This window comes from Mytilus edulis, chromosome 12, assembly GCF_963676685.1.
Source record: "Mytilus edulis chromosome 12, xbMytEdul2.2, whole genome shotgun sequence".
NCBI classification, from domain to species: domain Eukaryota; kingdom Metazoa; phylum Mollusca; class Bivalvia; order Mytilida; family Mytilidae; genus Mytilus; species Mytilus edulis.
Genome location: NC_092355.1, coordinates 12,219,127 through 12,240,241, shown reverse-complemented (window position 1 = coordinate 12,240,241; position 21,115 = coordinate 12,219,127). Strand labels below are relative to the sequence as shown.

The window sequence follows — 21,115 nt, the reverse complement described above, 5'->3', positions numbered from 1 at the left end:
AATCTAAGTTGTTTTGAAATTGTAATACACGAAATGAATGCGGCATACGGAGACTCAAAGCCAATGGTCGGCCCCTTAAGTCTTCACAAGACTTGACGTCTTCTTCCACTAAAAACTACGGAAAGAAGAAGCTGTATCAGCTGGAAATTATTAATATCAAATAAAAAGGCCAACCTTACTATTTTAAAGAATTATTATTAAAAGAGAAGATAAGCTTTTTGTGTAGGACAAGTAAAATAAATGAAAATTGTTTCCTGACGTCCGGTAGAACAAAAAAGCGTATGGGTAAACTATTTTATTCTTTTTGAACATTTACACAGATTATAACGGAATATTTTGGATTTATAGGTTGGTGCTTGATAAAAAAATATTTTTCACATTTATTGTGCCCAAGGATTTGTATAGTGTCACTATACAAATCCTTGTTGTGCCTAATCAAAATTGTACATAAAATTTAAATGGGTAGACATGGACATTAAGCATTGGTCAGGAGATTGGAAGCACATTACTTTTTGCCTAAGGGAGAAACCATTCAACTTCAAAGAGGGATTATGGTGTTTTGTCTGTGTCAAACTTGATATTAGTTTTTCAACGCTATCAATCAATTAATTGTTTGCAAAATTTAGTACTATAAGGTATGGGGAAAATCTGAATATAATACGTTTTATTTGGTCATCTGCTTGTTTTCATCAAATTGGTGATCAAAATAAATTTTTTTTAGGAAAAATTCATAATTCACCTTGAAGTTAAATGGTCTTTCACTAATGAAAGTAAGGAATAACGTTTTTGATTTCCCAATAATACAAAATTTAAACAATTGTATTCAGCAATGTTATTTGAGTTAGTAAGATAAAAATTGTCATGCAAATACAAATTGTATTGTAGAAATTTGAAAGTTGTCATTTATATTTCAATCCAGCAACAAGAAAAGCAATCACGGTGGATAGAACGAATATCGCAAAGCAAATCCAAAACAATAATTTATCCAATGCTGTGATAGCTTCTTTCCACGTGACATCCTTCTCTGCTACTGCATCTGTTTTGGATTCTTCTGAACTAGAAACCTTTTTACCACGCATGCGCAGTGTAAGCATTTTCAATATCCTGTACACTGGTTCCTCCGCCGAAAGAGTTATCAACCCAGATTCTACGGTCGAAATAAGCACAATGAGGGTTCCCATCACCAGTTGTATAATTATATAAACGGACATTATAGGGACCGTTTCTGAACTCTGAGGAAGAGAAGCTGAAACAATCGTCAGAAATACCGCAAATGACAACCATACAGTAATCGTGTAACCCAATCGCTCTCCTATATCCGCGGGAATCTTAAAAGTGAAAATGTCCAACAGAGAGAGCAATATAATGGGGAGAACAAAATTCATAATAACAAACAACGGCTTCCTCTGTATAACAATTGTAAATTTAACTTTAGTTTCGTAACTTTCCACCTCGTCTGTGGCGGACGATGTTATTATTTCCCATTCTCCATGAGATTGTAATTCTTCAGAAATGTCTATTCCGTCAGAATATTGCGCGAGAAATACATCGTGTCGATCAAGACTCCACGCGACGAACACAAGGTCACATGTTTGTCTATCGAAAGGGAAATAGGTCGAATCAAGACTGCACTTTGTACTGAAAACCTGAAAAGGACGCCACGTGACTTGACCATCGCTCTGAATATTTACTTGAATGAATTTAGATCCAAGTTCTTTCAAATCACTGAAACCATTTTGCAGTGAGATATCAGGTTTCCATATATTTCCCTGTGGAACATAAAGTTCCTGTAATCCACCATAGCTAGAAGGTGTCCAGGACAAAAGGTCATCTTGCCAATGAATCTCCAACCATCCCGTAGTTGTTAGTTTCTGTTCAATCTCGTCAATTCCCGTTATTCCGTAAAGAGTGAAACTTATATAAACTTCCTTTGTCACTGACTGGTCGGTGCTAGGTCTGATCAAGTAGTTATAACTATTTGTTGTGAAAAGTTGTGTCAGTAAGTTTTGAACATCCGTATTACTCTGACAAACAGTACGACCAAAAACGGAAAACAGAAATATCCACCGTATCATCTTTATACTTTTGACGGTGTTGTCAATAATGAGCTAGGGACAGTGATTTAATCTTGTTTTATATACTAGTTACTTTAAAGTTATAGTAATGTATCTAATTCAAGTGAATCTTTTGTGATATTTGTTTTAATAGTCCTTTACTTGAGTAGCTTTCTATTATTTATTTATTTTAAAGATTTAATTAAACGGAGGAGATATTACACCCGTTTAAGATTTCATTTGATTTAAAATTTGATAGTTATTTGAAATATATTTTAAATCACAAACTTTGTTGGTTTCTGTCTTTTTATTTGTTTTTCGTTTAATCATTTATTAGTGCGTTTGGTTGAACCATTTCTACATTGACTTAATCATGTCAGGGCATTTTATAGTAAACTATTAAAATATGTGTTTTCCTATTATTTGAAGGTCGTAGTGATACATTGTGTCCTAAAAAATATTCGGATCCCCAAGATGACAAAACAAAATATTCTAAATCTAGATTTTCCTCATACCTTATAGTGTTATAAAAATATATTGAAAACAAAAATGATTGATAGCGTCGAAAAAGTAAAACAAAATGCGTGAAAAAAAAATCTGACTGGGACAAAACAAAAACCATACTCCCCTCCCCAACTTTGAGGTTAAATGTCCCTTACATCTACGTCGTTTTATCTGTATTAGATTAGAGAGGATGACGACCAAGGAAAACGATAACAGCGAAGGGCAACGAAGGACAATGCAAATACGAAAATAATGGGTCAAATCTACAGGACAAAAAAATCCAGATTACAGAAATTCGTCGAAAAAGGAAATCTGATTCAGAAAAAAGAAAACAAAACCTATACCCCCTCCTTTTTTCAGTTAAATAATTGCTCCCTTACACCTACGTCGTTTGATCTGTATTTAGATTAGGAAAGGATGACGACCAAGGAAAACTATAACATCGAAGGGCAACGAAGGACAATGCAAAGGTCAAATCTACAGGACAAAAATTCAAGATCAGAGAAAATTAGGACAAAAAAAGTTAGTGAATAACTGCTTGCTGTAAAATAAAAAAAAAAGGAATGATGAGCAAACAATATAAAGAATAGCGAAAAACGACAAAGATAAATAAAGAATGCAGGAATGAAAGACCACCAATCTAGACCCCCGTAATGTGTTTATAAGGATTTATGTTGATTGTTATCACTTTAAATTTGCTTGATTAAAACTGACACTAAAATAAGAAGATGTTTTCACAATGGATAACATCAATTTAGAAGTCTTTAGCCTAAACCCTTGTCTTCAACTGTTTTGGAACTTTCATGTAGTACATGTATTTAAAGGATTAAAGATTTATTTTCTTTTGCGATTTCCAAGAGTATTTACTATTATTTCAAAAAATTAAAATTTAATTACTTATTTTTTGTTTGATATAAAAGAGGGTGTTGATGGGGGTTTACAAAAGAGAAGAATAATTTCGGGGAAGGGGATATTTAAAACAGAAAAAATGGATAAAAATAATAGGAATAAAGAAAATGGATAAATAAGGAATAGAGAATAACGTCGAGGTGCTAAAATATATATAAAGATTTTACAACATTGGGTAAAATGTATAAAGAATAGAGAAAAAAAATCCTTAAAAAATAAAAAAAAAATAGAAATAAAGAAACCCCTCAAAGACCCTCATGAAAAGTTATTGCAACTGTTAGAGGTCTACGAGTACGCTGGTTGGTGTTTTCGTACTGTTATCGCGTAACCATAGTTTCATTTGACAGAAATAAACAAAGTTGCCGGTCCATTGAATCTTTTTTTTATCTTATAGCTGGCAGATTGTAGATTATAATCACTACGTTATGACCGTTGGACATTTTAAGTAGTAACAAAAAGTTATAAGACTTGTCACAATATTATCCTTCCGCCCAAACAATTTTAACCCCGAACTCCAGAGAAAGATTTTCCTTTATAATTGTTGTTATTTTTTTGTGCATTGATTCTTTAACTTTAATGCTTATGCATTTTAAGTATATGTTTCTAGTACTACTGGTGTAAAACAAAAATTGGAATGAATACAAGTATATTCAAATATATTTTATTATCAATTAATAGTATAGAAGTATTCTCTCAATGTATCAATAATCTTAGTGAGTTTTTTTTTCTTCTATTTATTCTGATATTCAAGAAAATAGTTTACTACTCGAATCAAGTCTTTTTAAATTAACTCTGTACATGTATCATTAATGCATATTTATATATACAAAGATATAATAACTTATTTTTTGTTTGATATAAAAGAGGGTGTTGATGGGGGTTAACAAAAGAGAAGAATAATTTCGGGGGAGGGGATATTTAAAACAGAAAAAATGGATAAAAATAATAGGAATAAAGAAAAATGGATAAAAATAATAGGAATAAAGAAAAATGGATAAATAAGGAATAGAGAATAACGTCGAGGTGCTAAAATATGTATAAAGATTTTACAACATTGGGTAAGATGTATAAAGAATAGAGAAAAAAAGTCCTTAAAAAAATAAAAAGAAATAGAAATAAAGAAACCCCTCAAAGACCCTCATGAAAAGTTATTGCAACTGTTAGAGGTCTACGAGTACGCTGATTGGTGTTTTCGTATTGTTATCGCGTAACCATAGTTTCATTTGACAGAAATAAACAAGGTTGCCGGTCCATTGAATCTTTTTTTTTTTATCTTATAGCTGGCAGATTGTAGATTATAATCACAACGTTATGACCGGTGGACATTTTTAGTAGTAACACAAAGTTATTAACCGTGTCACAATATTATCCTTCCGCCCAAACAATTTTAACCCCGAACTCCAGAGAAAGATTTTCCTTTATAATTGTTGTTATTTTTCTGTGCATTGATTCTTTAACCTTAATGCTTATGCATTTTAAGTATATGCTTCTAGTACTACTGGTGTATTTATTCTGATATTCAAGAAAATAGTTTACAACTCGAATCAAGTCTTTTTAAATTAACTCTGTACATGTATCATTAATGCATATTTATACATACAAAGATATAAGAAGATGTGAAATGAGTGCCATGCAATGAAACAACTCTCCATCCAAGTCACAATGTATATATAATTATATGCTGTGTACAAGTTTTAATGTTGTACAATTTCTGTACATGTTGTAATGTCGTACAAATTCTGTACAAGTTTCAGTGTTTAATGAATGCTTAACACAGACGAGTGATGCGAGTACACTGAGTTTTGTTTTGAATATTTCTGACATATTTCCATTATAAAGAACACAATAAGAACACAATAAGACTTTGTATGGATATAAGTTGGTTAAAAGGAATAGTTAAAAATAGAATTTAAACCATTCAGATGTCCTTATATCCAGACGGGGACACGGAAATATCATTCAATTTTAGGTTGATGTATAAAAAATGAATTTATGAAATTAAACTGACACCTTTTAGAAGATACACTTTTAGAAGATACACTTTTATAACCTGGTACAAACATGTATGTGTAAAAAAACTTGTATAAATTATAATTTGTACAAACCTACATTTTGTACACAACATACATGTATATATATAGAGAGAGATTGTAGCTATAGGCTACATGAACACGGAAACATGTTTTATGGTATTCTTGGATGCATTTATTTTCGTGGGTACCAATTTTCAGGGATTGATGAAAACTTACACGTTTGTGAATAATTAATTTCTAGGTTTTGCTAATGTCTGCTAACAAGTCTATAGAAAATTTGCAATTCGTTGAATATTTAAATTCGTGGTTGTTCACCTGTACCCACGAAAATTGGTATCCAACGAAAAATAATGAATCCATGTGTATATCTCTCTCAATTTGAGTTTTCCAAATTGCTATCAATGAATTAAAGAAGATAAGATAATTTATTTTATGATCAATTAAAAAAAGAAAACAAAAAACCATCGATATCACCATCAAAAGTGTTGTTTGAATTATTCTCGAAATCATCGAATAATGGCTGTTTTCTCTTATTAGTTTTAAATGAAATAAAAATAGGATTTATTGACTTCAGATAAAACAATTCGATAAAACATTATATAGTATTACATTAATTTACATTTCCCCGCTTCAATGGTAAAACGGGTTCAAAAGGTAGACCAATTAATTTAGAATAATAGTATACTGTTATGTCAACCATTCGGTCAACAGTTTGCGGTAAATAAGATTCAGATATTAACCTTTTAAATCGAGAGATATAATTCCTTAATAAATCTATACTTATGTTTAATTTAACATGTACTTAAACGGTTAAATTGAAGCGATTTTCACATGTCCTATTAGACAGTTTGACTATTTAATTTATTAAGTAGTAATATTTTTGAGGATTTTTAAGTACTGAAATCTGAAAATTATTTGAAAGCGCCATCAAAGTACTCATCGTACCTATTTAGGTTAAATCTAATTCATAAAATTTCAAATTCCACGCTAAGCGTATTTTAAATAAAAAATGGAAAACAACACGTTGAATAATTTAATGCGTCCGAAGCGCTTTTCTGGATTTACCTTCATTAGGTACGCTCAGAGCCAAACATTTGAAATCCGAAGATGTATAAGTAAAGAGTTAAATAAATGTACAACCATACATATTTTTATTCGAAAAGAAAATATATGGGGGTAATTGTTTACGGTTACCTCTTCCGTAATTTATCAGTTCCAAACCCGGCCATGTATTCCGGCAACTAATCTCAAATGTACATTGTAATAACAAAGCACACCACTAATTAATGAGGGGGGGGGGGGGGGGGGGGGGAGGGGCAAATAGGGGATCCGTTAACATGTTAACAATACCTTGTTTTTGGCAAAAACAGTTAACAAAAAATGCAAAAATGCTGATAATAGTTTAAAAGTGGATTGAAAACAGGTAACAACTTAAATTGATCTCAGATAACAGTTAACAACACCTTTAAAAGGGCCATAACAGGTTAACACAAAAAGGTATTGCCCCCCTCATTAATGGACCAATTACTTCTATGTTAATTTCCTCAATTTCAATCAGGCACAGTTCTCTTGTTAAATAAAGTGACAATCATGGCATGCCAAAGCAACACTTTATGGTGTCATGTACTAACAAAAATCAACATACCTATAATGGCATAAAAGAAGGAACTGGTTCTCGGAACTTTGGTGTACCAAACTAGGTATTTCAGATCTGACAAACAGGGAAAATGTACCCTCTTTTGAAAATTTGGTGCATTTTTGTTTTAATATTAAAAATTATAAGTCAAAAAGTGCTTTACAATGATCACCAGTCAATCAGCTTTCATTTGATACCAAAAACTCCTAATTTTGTATGTTACACTCATGCGTAAGAACTATACTTTCTGGTATGTGTTATCTGGCTGGGTCTAAATTAGTGGTGTTACAGCTTAAGCTAGATAATATCGATGTTGGACGTTTTCAATGTAAATGCCAGGTCCTTAGATATAAGGATGGTGATACTTGAAACTTGCGCTAGTAAAAGCATTAACATAATGGAAAAGAAGAATGTCCTAAGTTATAAGGCTGGGGCCTGGATTTGGAAAGTATCGTATGACTAAGACATGTCTTATGATGGTCTTCGGAAATTTCATAGTCGTAAGATTTGTTTTCGAATGTGTCCTAAGTTACGATTAACATTATGTTTAATTCAATGTATACACGGCCGACACTCGGCTAACCGAGAGATTGGTCGGTTAATCTATATTGAGTATGCGGCTATATCGGCGGTTGGTCTGTTAATCGGGTTGGCTAAAGTCTGTTAATCAGGTGTTATCGAGAAAATCATTGAAAATTCAGCATGTTTCATTGTATAACTTTCTAAATATACTAGAACACACCCGTGATATCACGGGTACGTGACTGAATTATAGTATATAACCATGCGCAAGCCTTATTTTAGTATTAGTATTGTCATCTGATAAAGTCATGCCGATTATAAGATACACAGTTTTTCTCTGCTTTCAAGTCTTTCTGTTTGAACCCGTCGAACTGAAACAATAATATTAATTATTTGGAAAACAAAAGGTCCTGGAATGGAGTATTTTTTAATCAACAGCATTGTCCTATATAAGTTATAAATACAGTTGAATTCTTTGCTTCGCTGTTTTACGTCATGCCCACTAACAAATTGAAAACTGTACCTATACGCCTTATTTTTAGTCCAGATTTTTAGTATTCGTATTGTTATCTTAGAAAGTCTTACTAATTAAAATACTACAATAGGTAACAATTTGACAATTTAGTAGTGTCAACCCTGTGGTTATGACCCGTGTATATAGCATATTAATCCTGAAAACAACGTTTGGTGGTGCGCCTGTCAGATGCGGAACGTACAGATAAGGTAATAGGTAACAGGTGAATATACTATTGGTATCGGTAGCGGACTCGACCCGGAACTTCTTAATTATTGGCAATATTAATTACATGGAAAACAAAAGGGCCTGGAGTGGTGTAATTTTTAATCTACACCTTTGTACTATATTAGTTATATATAAAGTTGAATTCTGTGATTCGTCGTTTTTACGTGATGACGGCTAACAAATTGGACCTCGTAATTTTAGTATTATAGATTTTCATCATAAAAAGTATTCATGTCTAACAAAACAATTCAATGTACTGAATTCAGTGGTGTAATTATTATTTTTCTAGCTTCGATGTACGATCTATAAAATAAAAAGGCGGGTTACTCATCAATAAATTTATACACATTTTACACACATAAAATGTACACAAAATGACACATTGGTTAAATTTACTTGCATTCAATATTTTGAACATCAAAAAAAGAAAGGCATTGTTTTTGTTAACCATATTGATATCATTGTGTGAAAAATCTACACCAAAATCTGTATTTTGGTGACATAAATCAATATTTATTTAAAACTTGGTCTGTTAATGGGTCGGATGTATAAAACCCGGTCTGTTAATTGGTCTGTTAAGAGTTATGAATGGCAATAAAAGTATAATTTTATTGCTATATGGGGTGTTATCGGATCAAATGAGTAGGCTCAAGACGAGCGGCTAAAATATACGAAAACACACATGAGCAATGAAACAGAACATTTACGGAAACAACACATGAAATTGAAAATTGATAAAAATGGTTTCAAAAAGTGTAATATTAAAGTAATATTAATTTCATCCAAGAATGATCGCATATATCATATTGATTCCGTGTAATTGTCATGAATGACACAAATTTGTCATCTACATTGGTAACCAGTATATAAATCAGAGATAAACGTCGTAATGTTACTAAACATCAGTAAGTAAAATATCTTGGGATGACAAAATATGAAAAATAAAGAAAGTATAATGAGTAAGACAAAATAAAATGTAGAAAAAAATGACATAATAATTTAAAGAATACAGAAGAACATTTATATACCCCCAATCCGGACCCTCATGGTATACACGAGAATCTAGATGGAAACGCAGAATATAGAATATCATATAATGACAGTAGAGAGTGATACATTGCTAAAAACGAAAGAAAAATAATACTTGTTTAAGAATACATACATGAAACACCGATGACTGTTGAAACAGTAACGGATTGCGATGTATTTATATTGGTGACAAATTCTAGAAGTTTACATGCGGACAACTATGGTGGCAGGTTAATTCCATTTTGCGTTTCAGCGCTTTAGCGTTTTCGCCTTTCATATTCTATATGGCGAAAACGCGAAATTGCGAAGTCGAAAACGCGAAACCGAATTCTCGTTTTCGACTTCGCGTTTTCGCGTTTTCGACTTCGTGATTTTGCGTTTTCGCTCCATAGAATATGAAAGGCGAAATCGCGAAAACGTGAAATGTAATTTACCGGCCACCATAGACAACTGTAGTTCTCCTCTGCACTTATGTAGAAAGGAACTAAACGGAATAAAATGAATTGAAACTTAAAATAATCAAATGTAGCTGCATTCGTTCCTTTCCGTTTACTTCTTTAGAGTGATTTGTAAACAACATATGATTAAGTAATAGAAGAGAAGAACCAATTGGATGATGCTGACGAATTAGGTTTTAACGTCCAGTGACAAATATCATATAAAAAAAGAAGATGTGGTATGATTGCCAATGAGACAACTATCCACAAAAGACCAAAATGACACAGACATTAACAACTATAGGTCACCTTACGGCCTTCAACAATGAGCAAAGCCCATACCGCATAGTGAGCTATAAAAGGCCCCGATAAGACAATGTAAAACAATTAAAACGAGAAAACTAACGGCCTTATTTATGTTAAAAAATAACGAAAAACAAATATGTAACACATAAACAAACGACAACCACTGAATTACAGGCTCCTGACTTGGGACAGGCACATACATAAATAATGTGGCGGGGTTAAACATATTAGCGGGATCCCAACCCTCCCCTAACCTGGGACAGTGGTATAACAGTACAACATAAGAACGAACTATAAAAATCAGTTGAAAAAGGCTTAACTAATCAGATGGACAAAAAAAAATAGTGGACGTGGCCCGGTACTTATACATCCCGACACAAAAAGACACAATGAACAAATCTGAGAGTACTCGCAGTTATCTGACAGCTAGTTCAAAGCCACTAACATCTAATAAAAATATCATGCAACTAAGACTAAACTATCAATCCGTACACATGTTCATATGTGAACGAGAACACGTTATATGTACCCTGTGTTGTATTAGAAAGACACTTTCAGTCGGAATTAAGAACGTGCTACTTCGAACAGACACAAAAATTAAGGCTGATTGAAAACGTCAATTAAAAATTCATGCATATTCCAGAGGCCAATCCATATCACGCTATATTGAAGTGATACACCCTTCAATAAAATGCAAAGAAAGTCAAAATAAAAATGCTCTTTCTAGGATACTGTGGCACCGAATTGTCATTTGTGTTCCCTCAGAAACATCTCATTCTTAAATTTTTCAAGGGGAAAATATAAAGGTAGCAAAATTATTGTCGATGCTAAATAACTCTTAACTGACACAATTTCAATTGACCAACCCATTAACAGACTTTATTCCCATAATTTTCACTAAAACGTGGTATTATTCACGTTATTTTACAATTATGAAATATTTTTTAAAACCACATTACTATTTTTTGTCCTTTAAATAATATCTAAATTTGTTTGTTTCGCCTTTTATTAAAAAAATTGCTATGCGTATAAGCATAAATACTACATACTTGCGCGACGCCTTTTAGTTTTACTGAAAACTGCGCAGACTAAGAAATGTTTTTACAAGTGCAAAATGTTCTATGATAGATATCATTTTGTCAGACACTTTTCTTTTTTTGATTTGGTTCTTATAACATGCCAAAAATCTGTATATTTAATAGAGTTTAACATTAAATTAAGCGTTTTACTCTTAACAGACGTATAACCAACCCGATTAACAGACCAATCGCCCATATAGCCACATACTCAATATAGATTAACCGACCAATCTCTCGGTTAGCCGAGTGTCGGCCGAGGTATAGTACAATTAAAATAATAGTTGTGTTGTTCAGTCGACAAAATAGTAAAGATTCATTATCTCTCCTCTTTGCAATCAAGATTACAATCTCCTGCAACGTTAACTTTGAACTCCTTTTCTTGCTCATGTTTTTGTAAAATAACTATACGACATATTATTTCTTTCCAAAAGCTCCAATCACACTAGACCACGATGAAACCCGCTCACCGCGATCTTAAATAAATTCAGATCGTGGTGAGCTCGCAGTATGAGCGGCTAGAAAATATAAATTTTCGTTTCTTCCACGTTACTACTACGCCCTCATTACGCTCCTACAACGATCCCGCTACGATCGTGGTCTAGTGTGACTGGGGCTCTATATAGCACTTTATTTACGTATTTGCAGGGGGATTGCGTTAAACGGGTACTCGATGTACCGAATCTAAAAAGTATTCACAATCAAATAACACTTCATGTATGGTATTACATAAATGCGATGTTCAAAATATATTTTATATACAAACTAAATTTAAACAAATTATGTTTTGTAAGATTTAAATTCCTTTTCATTTTTTTTTCATATTCGTAATTGATAAGAATGGTAATAATTATAAGTTCGTATTTCATTACTTTCATATTCTTTTTATCTTTTTTTTATCATTATTTGAAATAAAAGAAAATATGTTCTTATAACTGTCATAAGAATATCACAGGTGTTACTATCTTGGGACAGCGTTGATTTGCATATTATGACATATAATATGGTCATAAGATTTGTCCTAAAAATATATCCTATGACAAAACTAACGATACTTTCGTTTATATAACTTTTACATAGTATACATACAAACTGTATATAACAAAATAAAATTTAAATATGATTAAGAGGTTGATATGACCTTGTCCATGGTGCACTTAATAATAATACAACTAAGTCAAAGTCAGATGTAATTCTACAATAAGTAACTGAATATTGCTTGAATGAATTAAGATTAACAAAATCAGATTAAATGTTTGAATGTCAAAATGACTTATAAACTATTATTTACACGCATAACATTATTATCAAAAGTTGTTGGTCACTAATTTTGAACTTGCAATTGGACGCTTATATAAATGTCATTTTAATTGTTACAGTTCATGATTATAGAACTTAAACAAAACTGACGACAAATACATAAGACAGCGATACCAATCTCCGAACACTTACTAAATGGTCATATAGATAACACAGATGTATTTAACTAACACTAAAACAGTCTATACTTTCTGTTTATTGATTTGTTATAATACCCATCCTGTGAATTAGGTGCACCATGCAAACAAACTATTGTTTAATATAATTGATAATGAAAATAGGAAATGTCAAACAAAGAGACAACAACCCGACAAAAGAGCATAATTAGGTACCAAGATTATTGTTTAGCACGCCAGACGCTTGTTTCTTCTACCTTAGACTGATGTTATATTTGTTATTCTCATCGGATTTTGGCTAATGCTTAGTCTGTTTCTGTGTGTGTAACATTTTAATGTTGTGTCGTTGTTTTCCTCTTATATTTAATGCGTTTCCCTCAGTTTAAAGTTGTTACCCCGATTTTGTTTTTTGTCCATGGATTTACGAGTTTTGAACAGCGGTATACTACTGTTGCCTTTCTTCATCAGTGACGCTCATATCGAACTAGTTATAAAGACAAACAAGTACAAGGTTTAAGAGCATTAAAGATCCAAAATTCTAAAAAGTTGTACCAAATACGGCTATGGTAGCTTATGCCTGGGATAAGAAAGTCCTTAGTTTTTCGAAAAATTCAAAGTTTTGTAATCAGGAAATTGAAAAAAATGACCACAATTGATATTCATGTCAATACCGAAGTGATGACTACTGGGCTGGTGATACCCTCGGGGACGAAACGTCCACCAGATGTGGTATCGACCAGTCATCGACCATAACTTGGTCTTCAACACATCGAAAAATTCCCGCACCCTGAGGCGGGCGTCAGCTGACCCCTAACAACAAATGTGTTTCAATAGAAACGATCGTCACATATAGCTCCGAAACATATAAATGAACTAAAAAGTATAAAAGACCAGATGTTCTTGACTTGGGACAGACACTAACATGCCACCGGGTTTAACATGTTTAGTGAGATCGCAGTCCTTCCCTATAACTACCCAATGTAGAATAAAAAATCACACATCAATACGCAAATGTCAGTATAACTATTATTGCAATAAGTCACTGGTAGTGTACAATTCAAATATTGAAAATACCAGAAATGACCTTGAAAATCAAAGTATGACATTGAATGAGTGTCGGTTTGCATTTCTGAGACAAAACAAAGAAGGATTTTGAATATATATGGTGTTTTAGCAAGTAGGTCGTCAGTGACATTTTAAGCGTCGGGTATTAGGACACTCCTTTGTACAATGAGTCACGATCGCGTAAGTTTTGGTAAAATATACGAAGGAATGTATCAATATGGTGTTGTTCTATACATTTAGATACTGATGTCTTATTAGCGTTGTTTACATTTCAATGTTTGTTTACTGTGACGCCGATCTTTAGGAAATAGGTCAAGCTCCTTGTATTTCTTTCTTAGTGTAATTAAAGATAAGAGTAATGCAAAATTAAAATTTTAATGCACGCTTAAATAAAAGGCGTGTGTTACCAAATGGAAATCAAAACTCAGGCAGAAAAAGAAAAAAAAGCGATCCCTTTTTTGGATGCATGTGATGTTCCTTTGGCACCATATAACGGTGTTTATATTTCACTAGTTCGCTGTGCTCATGTCTATTATGCCGTTTTTGATTTCAACGAATGTAATCTATGTATTAATGGTAAATTATTAAGATACCACAAATTCCCGAAAACGTTTACCAAGTCTTCCATGGATATACAGATTTGGTTTTGAAGTTTGGCTGTACCAAACGGAATGGCACATCCTCATTTTTACAAAAAAAGTTGTTTACCGTGTCTTGAAATTTAAAAACGGTCCTGGTAAACTTTTCGATCCTTTAAATAAACTTATTCTAAAGGATTACTATCGATATCTATATCATGGCATTGAACAAGGTCATATTTTTTCTGACTGTTTATGACGTTTTTACACTAAATCCATTGGATGTTGAATGTGAAGTGATTGCTATTGTAGTCTGAAATGCATAATTTCTTTTATAAGTTGTCAATGGCTTTTGAACTAGCTGTTAGTAGCCTACTCTCAGATCAAAACTTAGTGCCTTTTTGTTGTCGGGATATACAAGTACCCGGTCACGGCCTCTCTGTGTTTTTGTTAGATGTATTTCTATTTGTTTTCATCTGATAAGTTAAGCCTTTTTTAACGGATTTTTATAGGTCGTTCTTATGTTGTACTTTTATACCACTATCCGAGGTTAGGGGAGGGTTGGGATCCTGTTAATATTCTATATGTATGTGCCTGTCACTAGTTAGGAGCCTACAATCAGTGCATTTACATGTATCTACGATTACAAATAATCACTTCTCTCTTTCTCTTCCTTCTCTCCATTCTTCTAATTTTCGTAATAGTGAAGACGCTGTTAAAGTCTAATATTTTAGTCCCTGTACTACTGAATATCAAATTCCTCTTATTTTTTTTTTATAGTGAAGAACCTTTTAAATTCTATTATTTTGGTCCCTACACTACTGAATATCAACTCGACATTTGGTGATATAACATATATTTTAATGAGATGATATCCAGAATATATTGTGCATCTAAAATCATTGGAACATACATGCAGAGCAATGTACGTAAACAAAGAAAATCCACAATTTGAAATGATGCCTATGGAAATGTACAATTATTTCAATTGTTATACTTAAAACAGCTTAGCCGAATTTTCGAACCGTCCTTTTATATAAAAAGTAATTTTCCGTAAGTTTAAGTCTTTGTTAAATAAAACTTTGAACTTGTTCTTAAAATTTATCCAGTGGTCTAAATATGAACGAGTTAAGAAAAACCTAAACGTTTTATTGTATGCCGTATCGGCCTATGTAGAAATTAAGAAAATAAACAAGAAATCATCTATACATAAGTATGTATTTACGTGAATCGAATTTCCTTTTTGTGGTTAAAAAGAAAAAAGTGAAATCACAAAAAATACTGAACTCCGAGGAAAGTTCAATCGGAAAGTCACTAACCACATGGCAACATCAAATGATAAAACTCATCAAACGAATGGACCACAACTGTCAAGTTCCTGACTTGGTACAGGCATTTTCAAATGAAGAAAATGGTGGATTGAACCTGGTTTTATAGCGCTAAACCTCTCACTTTTACAACACCCCGTTTTAATTTCATGCGTCCAAACCTTGCAGAAAAGGATGACAAAAAGGGCATTTAGACACATTTTCTTTAGGGCTCGTTTAATCATTTAACAGGAAATTGCTTGACTTTTTTTTTTTTAAATTATAATGATTTTTCAAAGTAAAAACCTAATTTTTTTTTCTTCAATTCCGTTACATAATTTATTTTCAAAAAAAATTCTGTTCAAAAACATGGACCAATATTAGAAATTAACAAAGGTTGAAGTTAATTGAGATCTATGTCAGTTAAAAGCTTTAAATTATTATTGAAATATCCAGCATTTATATATTATAACAGGCCCTTTACCATATTGGCCCTGGTATCATTCCGAGACTTTCATATCAGACTGATACTTTAGCCGATTCCGATATGGGTCGAGGGATGATGCCAGGGCTAATATGTTGTAATCTATATATCGTTTATAGGGTTCGTTTAATCATTTAACAGGAAGTTGCTTGAACTTTTTAAAATAATAATGATTTTTCAAATTAAAACCATTTTTTTTGGATTCGAGCGTCACTGATGAGTCTTTTTGTAGACGAAACGCGCGTCTGGCGTATATAATAAATTTAGTCCTGGTATCTATGATGATTTTATTCTCATATTTAAGATCTGCAGAAAAGAGAAACACACTTTCAATTGTACTATTTAATTAACAGATAACTGATAATATTATGTTGTCATTTCAATGTTATATTTAACATTGCCATTAAAAAGCGAGGTTTGGCATGCCACAAAACCAGGTTCAACCCACCATTTTTTCCTTTTAAAATGTCTGTACCAAGTCAGGAATATGGCCATTGTTATATTATTGTTCGTTTCTGTGTGTGTTACATTTTAACGTTGCGTCGTTTGTTTTCTCTTATTTTTGAGTGTAATTTCACATTGCGATAAGACGTGTCACGGTACTTGTCTATCCCAAATTCATGTATTTGGTTTTGATGTTATATTTGTTATTCTCGTGGGATTTGTCTGATGCTTGGTCCGTTTCTGTGTGTGTTACATTTCAGTGTTGTGTCGTTGTTCTCCTCTTATATTTAATGCGTTTCCCTCGGTCTTAGTTTGTTACCCCGATTTTGTTTTTTGTCCATGGATTTATGAGTTTTGAACAGCGGTATACTTCTGTTGCCTTTATTAAAGCTAAAAATCTTTAAAACAATGTTCAACTTTCAGATGAAATATCCTTTGGATTACGAAGCTCTTCAGCACTTTGTAAACACTTCCTTCAGAATTGTCGTTTAATTTTTTTACCTTGAGTTAGCGTTTTTCATTTGTTCTACATAGTTGTTGTTTCCTCGTCTGTGACGAATTGAGCAACGTCACTGTTTGCCGTTGTTTGCAGAGCGCAATAACCAAAAACCACCTTTTTGTTTGAGTAGCAATATCAGTTGGACAATTTAGCCGTTATAACATATGCCAAACCCAATGTTTGCGTAACAAATATGCGATAATATAATTTACAATTGATAAAGAATATTTCAGATATGCGTATTATCACAATTTATAAATTTTCAAATATTTCCAGTAGTAGTTTTGTTATACAAATTCTAATTTATATCTAACATTTACAGGAATTATCAACATGGTACTACACATAAAATAACACTAAATAGATATAGGAAGATGTGGTGTGAGTGCCAGTGAGACAACTCTCCATCTAAATAACAATTTATAAAAGTAAACCATTATAGGTCAATGTACGGCCTTTAAGTACATTTTGAATGTCCGAAAAGCATTTATGAATTTACCTTTATCCAACCAACATAAACCTAAAACATCAAACAAATGGATTTGTCAGAATATTGTTTTGCTGAGTATGCAAAAGTTCTTTAAGCCAGGGAAAGGGGGTGGGGTCCTTCATTTCTTTATTATTAATTTTTAATGCTTTTTTTCTTATTGTTTATTATTTTTGGCCCACTAATCTTCATTTTTTGTTAATTTTGTCTCTACTCTTTTTTTTATTTGACGCCCTATTCTACACATGTTTCTCTTAAATTCATTGTTTCTGTAAACCCCATCTAGACCTTTACTTATCAATCAATAGGACATGAACTTTTTTCAGTTTATAAAACAATTACTTTTGAGAAAAAATGTTTACTTTCATTGTACATGTTCCTTTTGTATTGGAACGATTGAATGATATCTAGGCACAAATAAACGATGATTGAATCAGTTATTTATAAATACAAAGTGAAGAGTAATTGACATGTGTATTCGGGTAAAACAGCATAGTACCATAGAGTCTTAGGAACTACTCGAAAGATAATATACTAGACACACGCATCTCCTAAACACAACGGAAGAACCTCTGATAACTTTGATCCAAAAGATCCAGTATGCTGATAATTCTTAAGTATACTATATGTACTTGGAACCTGCAATTGATAGGGAAATCATCGTGGAGAAAACAAAAAATGAAAGGCAAATCCAGAAAAGAAATTTATCTAGAGCTGATATCGCTTCCTTCCACGTCACACAGGTTTCGTCTCTTTCCATACATTTCTTAATTTCTGTTTCAGGTTGAACACGGCGTTTTCGACACTTCTGTGCAAGTGTAAGTAATATAGTATTTACCGGTTCATGGTCAGACAAATGCACGAATCTTGATTCTATTGCTGAAATAATAACAATCAAAGTCCCTATGGATATTTGTATCATAATATATATGGAAACAATTGGGATAGTTTCTGAACTCTTTGGTAACGAATCATTGATAATCGTAAGAAAAACGGCAAATGCTAGCCAGACTGTTATCACATACCCTATGCGTTCCCCAGTATCAACAGGAATCGTGAATGTAAAGACACCAAGAATTGAAAGTAATATAATCGGTAAAATATAATTCATTATGGCGTACAATGGTTTTCGCTGAATCACTATTGTAAACCGAACTTTAGTTTCATATTGATTCCTCAGATTCAGAGAAGAAGTAGATACAATATTCCATTCGCCATGACTCTGTAGATCTTCGACCAGCTCTATTCCGCTGCCTCGTTTAAGTCTGACGTCTCTCTCTGACAAACTCCATGCTACAAAATATAAATGACACGTCTGTCTATCAAACGGGAAGTATGTTGAATCTATATCGCATTTAGACTCAAAGACATGGAAGGGCCTCCAAATCACATGTCCAGATGAATCTATATTCACCGATATGAATTTTGATCCGAGCTCTTCCAGCTTTGAAAAGCCATTTTGTAGAGATATGTCGGGTTTCCATACGTCGCCTTGAGGATATAAGATATAACTTAGTCCGCCATATTGTGAGGGTGTCCACGATAATAATTCATCTACCCATTCAATCTCAAGATATCCAGTAGTTGTCAACTTCTGTTGAATCTCGTCTATGCCTGATATTCCGTAAAGATTAAAAGAGACATACAAGTAGTTCGGATTCGATTGATTTCTGCTTGGTCTAACCAGTTTGTTATAATTGTTAGTAGTAAACAGATGAGTGTATAACGTTTGAACATCGACATTGGTCTGTGAAATTACCGATCCGAACAAAAAAGTCAACAACAAAATTAAACACGATATAGAAAACATTTTAAAATTAAAACATCATTTCAGAAATCCAAATAACAGTTCTAACAAGTCCAAGTTCACCAATGAGACCGGAGCTTTATTATCAATGATTTGATTATAAATTTCTGATTTACTTCATTTTCACTATGGCAACTGTGATCATATTATCGACAAATAGTAAGTTGATATACTGAAAAATATACAAACGAAATGATAAGCAATCAAAACATATCCTTCTAACTGAACTATTTTACGATAGGCATTTGTTTAACATCTACATGTTTTCTCGTCGATGTTTCAGCATAGTATGTATAGTTTTGAATTGCCAGTGGTATGTATTATTTATCCTCATGACGATTTTTGTTTTGAGTTATTTATTTTTCGGTTATGAAACATTTGATTGCTTTATTAATTTTTGTATGAAACATTTATGCAAACGTGTTATAAATTACTGACATGAACCGATAAATTGTTTATTTTTCTTTTGACGTAAACATATTGAAGCATATGATCAACATGGAACACTTTACTCTTATGTCACATTTTTCATGTTATAATTCGCTGTTTATTTTTCTGTGAATCATTTATGTTTGACATCAACTAATTTTGCTATATATGTTTACTAAACATTTTAACTAAATGTAAAACTTAACAATCATTATCTTTTAAGAACCTAATTACTTTTGTATCTTTAATAAAACATTTTCGTAAATGTCCTTTGGTTTTGTGAGTCTTTGTTTACTCCTTGGTTTTGCAATGTTTTGATTGTCATTGTCTTTCGATAAACCCATTTATTAGAAAATCGATAATTTGGAAATAGATAATATCAAATTAATGTACGTTTCTCATTGTGATGAAATAAATATTGGTTACTTTTGTACATTTCATAACTAACTTGCTATTGAGTGAAGAACTAGAACCTTTATAGAATTTCAAAATCATTTAAACAAAATAAATATGGGCCCAACTTTTAAAACCCTGTGCCAAAAATCTAACGGTTGTTTATTTCAACCAAAATTTCTTTAAGAAATGACTGTAATATTTATTTCTGTCTAGTCGAAATAACATAACATATGTAGTGCACACTGAATTACTCTTGTAGCGGGTCATTTGAAAGTGTGTCCACATTTTTGATGTTATTTGAATAAACAGAAAAACAGTCATTCCGTTCCTTTTAAGCTTGAATAAAACATTGGAAAACGTTGATGACGTCACGGTCTCATGACAAAATTATGTCTATGAACTAATCATGCTAATAGACAAAACACTGTCATCCAATCAAAAGATGCGTTACATCCAAAAAGAAATTAATCGCTATTATCGATGACTTAAAAGAAAAGAGAAAAGTATATTTCCACTTTTATGATTGATACGAATTGATGAATAAAGATTGATTTCGAGTGAAAAATACTTTATTATACTTCAAAATGTCAGATTTTGATTGGTTAATACATTATTACACACTTCACGAACTGTTACCCCTCAAACAGACATTGACGATGATTTCCCTGGGTAAACAATCTGCAGCTATGTGTAATTTATTTCTCTCCTTAACGTTTTTTTTACACATGTTCTGTACTAACAAGGATAATCATTTTTGTATTAATATATTGATCAGTCGGAATATTTGCAACCGCGTTTTTACCTAGAAGAAATCGATTTCTATAATTGAAGAACTCAGATGATATCTATTTTGTCTAGAATGACCTTATTTTTACTGTTCAAGAAGCAAAACAGGTAATTGTTTTCCGTTGTCTAGTTTCATTCCGTTAACAGCC

General features: G+C 32.3%; 3 protein-coding genes across 3 annotated transcripts in view; 1 reads left to right on the top strand and 2 right to left on the bottom strand.

Annotated features, from left to right (window-relative positions):
• Positions 1 to 21,115, top strand: part of LOC139497170 (uncharacterized) — a 545,683-nt gene that overhangs the window by 194,474 nt on the left and 330,094 nt on the right. The window lies entirely within an intron of this gene.
• Positions 900 to 2,075, bottom strand: LOC139497429 (neuronal acetylcholine receptor subunit alpha-6-like). The gene has a single exon (XM_071285650.1). It carries the CDS (start codon positions 2,073 to 2,075, stop codon positions 900 to 902), a length of 1,176 nt encoding a protein of 391 aa, XP_071141751.1.
• Positions 17,114 to 19,358, bottom strand: LOC139497428 (neuronal acetylcholine receptor subunit alpha-7-like). Its single transcript, XM_071285649.1, has one exon. The coding sequence runs from the start codon at positions 19,356 to 19,358 to the stop codon at positions 18,171 to 18,173; it is 1,188 nt and encodes a 395-aa protein (XP_071141750.1). The 3' UTR covers positions 17,114 to 18,170.